The 4,820-nt window shown below is 36.6% G+C and overlaps 1 protein-coding gene across 1 annotated transcript; it reads right to left on the bottom strand.

Annotated features, from left to right (window-relative positions):
* Positions 1–585: 585 nt before the first annotated feature.
* Positions 586–3,762, bottom strand: LOC113356716 (thioredoxin-like protein AAED1, chloroplastic). The gene is made up of 7 exons (XM_026599927.1): positions 3,345–3,762; positions 2,560–2,606; positions 2,336–2,450; positions 1,615–1,659; positions 1,466–1,525; positions 1,271–1,366; positions 586–927 (listed from the first exon to the last, which is right to left on the bottom strand). The coding sequence occupies exons 1-7, from the start codon at positions 3,636–3,638 to the stop codon at positions 811–813; spliced, it is 774 nt and encodes a 257-aa protein (XP_026455712.1). The 5' UTR covers positions 3,639–3,762; the 3' UTR covers positions 586–810.
* Positions 3,763–4,820: the final 1,058 nt, after the last annotated feature.

Raw genomic sequence — 4,820 nt, 5'->3', positions numbered from 1 at the left:
TGATAGGTTAAATAAGTTAGCAGTGCAGGAGTTGGTTATGTCTTGAATTGATGTATTCCAGTATTTGAGTATTTGTACTTCTGTAAGTTGATGAATACACGAGCTATTTTTCCATATCAATTTGTTTGTTTGTTAAAACTCAGGCATACTTGGAGTCGCTGCACTTATATATCGATGGGTTCTATTTAGTATGAGTCTGTGGTATTTGCAGATGTTGTTGCTGAGTAATCAAAAGATTTCCATCATTTTTATCAAGAACTACTGGCCAGAGTATGCGTTCATCTTCATTGTTGCAAGAGTTGAAGGAGATGTTGCACAACATCTTCAACTAGCTTAACAAAAGTGTGTGAATGAATTAATACTGTAATATCATTAGACTATTTCTTAATATCTCAAATACAACTAGCTTACTACTTTAACAAATTAATTCCAATCCATTTTATGTGAGAAGATTATATTAACTTTTTAATCTTTTGTCGGTTTATTCTCTTCTTCTTTTTTGTTTTAAGCACATAAAGATGGTCATGGTTGGTTGCTTACTTTGTACTACTGTGATTTTTAGCAAACCTTAAATGGTCATCAAGCTGCTTAATGAGGTGACATGAAATCAATTTAATTTATTTATTTATACAATAATACATTTCAAGTTTTGCACACTTATACACCGTCTCTTCTGCGTACATTTTGCGATGGCTTTTAACTACTTCAGGTAAATCTCATTCCTAAACACGAGGAACTCAAACTGTACCAAATTACAGAGACATTACCTGCATTCCTACAAGAGGCGAAGCATTGGTGTGGAACTAAGATCTAAGCAACCGGACTGCAGCATATATTAAAGATTTCCTCTAAAGGGGCATGATCTCCTGTTCCTTCATCTTTCCTTGCATATAACAACTGTTTACCCTTGAAGACGAAGATTCCTCCCTTATAAAGATGGCAAAAAGAGAAACTTTATAAACAAATTGGGTTGAGCAAAGTTACAGGCACAAACCATATGTTGTACTCAAGTTGCATACATGAAAACGATGCTTTTGTATATTTCTATAATTCTATTATAGAAGCTATCTGAAATTAGGTAACACTACTATAATGCTAGAGTTTGAGGTATTAAATCTTAGAATTTGACCCTTTGTTGAAAATAAGAAAGGGGGGTAATCTTAGAATTTTGGCAAAACAAACATGAGAAAGTAGCAAGTTCGAAGTTTTAATGCAGTACAAATTTTGGAAGAGAAGCTCGAACATGCTAAGAAAAAGAAGGAGATGATACCTGTTGCAATACACTACTCCTATCATCTGGAGTCGCTTTAATGGTGTAGTTCTTCACAGCTTTTCTCAGTGCCTCAGACCTTGAAAAAACGCTAGCCTGTCAAGTTTCAAGCTATACACTGATGAATATCAAAGGACATGAACTTTGGTATAGAATTTAAACTCCTGCCCTATAAATACAAGGAATAGTGATTACACTGGCTGGGTTGAAAAAAGTGCGGCCAAAACCATAGTATAATCCCAAAACATCATATGCCTGTAACATAAAGGGGAAAACAGTTCGGCCATCCAGACATTTCATTAGTAGAAATGTAGCAAAACTGGGTAAAGCTGGAAGACTGTTACCTTGCGATCAGGATCTGCATAAAGGGAGTCCATAGGAAACGGCAACTGCCATATAACATGTGCAAGAATAATTAGAAGAAAAAAAAGAAAAAAAAGAAAAAAAATCTTATATACTTCTGCAAACTGCAGCAGTTATTCACAGGCAACATGCAATTTCGACTCCTTTGACAGTTTCTTTACACAGACTCTAGGTTTTTGACACCCTAAGACATATATTAGAGAACGCGGCCACATACTCCAACCCACAGAACTATATCAAGTTTGAATGGAAACCTCATATAGCCTTATGTGACTTAATACGTCACGTCGGGCACCAGAGGACCTAGTCTAGGCACATGCAAGACTAGTCAACCTGATAAGAAACATGATTTGTCTCTTCTTTCCAAATACCTTACACGAAAATTTGTTTGTAATTTCAAAATATTTACTGCTTCCAGTGTTTGAGGTTAAACGGCAAAGCTACACTAGTCTAAGTCTATGCAACAGTCAGTCTTATGCTAAAGTAATGGAATGTAAGCTTCAGCATCTGCTGCTCATATGTGTATCGATTCTCTAATGACGATACTAAATCTGCAGTATATGAGGATCCTAAACTTGGACTTGGGACCAATCACTAATATTTCCTCAGACTCGGTTTCAATGTTTGACAGTTTCCTCAACTGTATCTCTTTGCTTATGTCAGAGTAAAAATATTAAAATATAAAGAAGGTATAAGAATTACCCTCTCTGCAAGAATCCGTGCTTTATCAGGCGTACCAACACCAACAGCAATTAGTTTCACGCCAGCAGAATCAAACCTCGACTTTGACTCTTTGAGTGTTGAAGCAAGTTCCCAGCTTCATATGTTTTAATCAACATAAAGATGCATGATTAGGTTGAAGAATTCCTCCAAATAAAAGTCTCAAGTTAAAGCAGTGGGACAGCACTGAGACTCTCCAAGCTTACCAACAAGGACATCCAAAATGCCTTAGAAGAGCAACAACAGCCACACCCTGATGTTAAAAAAACAAAAAGGGCTACTGAAATTGAGAATAGATGTAAAAAGATAATGAGAAAGATGTTACACTAGTCAGTCCTGATCAAAAGCAGTTTAAAAACAGTCTCAGTAGCCGGTCCTGATTTCTCTATCCAGAGATGGCGCATAATCCAGACTACAATGGATCTTCCACCTGGAAAACCCATATAAATCCAGAGAGAAGGGGGAGCCAGATAACCTTAACTGTTGTACTTCCCTTAACACCAGCCTATCCTACATGTACTCACCCTTATCAGAAGTCCAAAGGTGTTACTTTGTCGACTTAGGAGGAAAATTACGTCGATTGTGTGATTCAAAGACTAGCAGGACTTAACAGGGACATTTTGCAAATAAGTTATCAAAGAATATGTCTAGTTTAGGGAGCATTCAAGTTCACTCGCTCTTTAGATACAATCATCAACAAAGTAGGTGCTTGGTGGCTGTCATCGATTTTACTAGTTCAGTTCCTGTGGTTACCAATTTCCTAATCAATAAAGAAGTAAACAATTGAAATTCCGAAACCTGATCAAAATAATACACAAACACTAAAGCAATTAACAGACTGAAGGTTGTGCCATGTAAATGTTGGGTTTTAGATCATTGGGGAAGTTGTAACATATCTATAAAAACGTATTGAAACACTCATCAAACAAAACAATTTACCATTAAAATCACAAAAAATCAATAAAGCATAAGAAAAGTTCAAGTTCCAAACCTCATCTTGGTCCCATAAATCCTTGATCATAACTGATTCACCAGCTGCAGTGAAATCCCCAAGAATCTCACTGATACTTTCACTAAAACCAACTGTAGAAGAAGATGAAGAAGAAACTCTTACAACAGAAGATGATCTTTTCTCCTGAAAAAACTTAGTAGAAAGAGAATTAGTTGACGAAGAAAAGCATGAAATAGGGGAAAACATTGAAGAGGAATGAGATATCGATGTAGATGATGGTAAAATACTAAATTGTTTAATGTTTAGGGTTTGATGAGCAGAAATCACAGACATGGTTTTTTTCTTTTCTTCTTCAAATTTTCAAATCCTAGAGATCAATTGAACTGATGAGTTTCACTTCTGTTTGTGGGAGACTCGGAACCTTTAGTGGAGAACAAATGAAAATGGTGTGATTTTGTGAGGAAGAAATAAGTTCCAGCAATGCCACAATTTCTCAACGGTCGTAGTGAATTCGCAAGTTGGGCTTGCTCAGATTTGCGATGTCTGGGGCCCATAATTGGACAAATACGCCTCGACATTGCTTAGGAACGATTTTTTAAGGACCATGGTTTTTTTTTTTTTTTTTAGGAAACCATGGTTTTATTAGGCCACCTTCGCTATAGTTATAAGGGGTGTCCTAAATCATTGAAATGACTAACCTACCCTTAATCTAATTTAATTTAAAACCAACCCAATAACCACTTATATATATATAACCACCACCTCCTCCCACCACCACCTCCCATCATTGCCGATTACCACCACCACCACCTCCGATTATCACCACCACCAACCGCCGATTACCACCACCACCGCCGATTACCACCACCACCACCTCCGATTATCACCACCACCAACCACTGATTACCACCACCACCACTATATATATATAGCTTAATTTAAAACATTAACAAAGATATTGTCACAAACCCATTACTTGTCATTCGTTTTTGGTTGAATAAATGAGAAGTAATCATTAAAATGAGTTGAAAATGGAAGTTGCGGTGAGGTTTAATGGAGGTTTTCTTTTTCAGAGACAAGTTCGATTATCACGAATTAATTTTTTCTTAACCGAACTCAGAGTTCGGTTGATTCGCAAAAAAATACGTTTAACCGAACTCCTTGTATTAGAACAACACAAGTCCATAAGTTCGGTTCCTTCGAAAAATAAGGATATCACCGAACTTTAGTTTACGAAAATAATGAGAAGTCCACAAGTTCGGTTCGTTCGCAAAAATGTTAAGTTTTCTTTGTAAACGAACTCTACCTTTGAAACTTCGTAACCGAACTCTACCTAATTCGCCAAGAAATAAATTTCGTAGTAAACGAATGTTTGCCTAATTGCATATATGCATATATAAACCCAGTTCGGTTGATTCGCAAAATATGTTGAAGTTTGCGAACCAACCGAACTTCTAACACTAGGTTACTTTTAACCTGCAGTTAGGTTGGAAACTTGGTTGCGTTGAAGTTTGC

Source organism: Papaver somniferum, chromosome 3, assembly GCF_003573695.1.
Source record: "Papaver somniferum cultivar HN1 chromosome 3, ASM357369v1, whole genome shotgun sequence".
Taxonomy (NCBI): Eukaryota; Viridiplantae; Streptophyta; class Magnoliopsida; order Ranunculales; family Papaveraceae; genus Papaver; species Papaver somniferum.
This window is presented reverse-complemented; position numbering and strand designations above follow the sequence as displayed.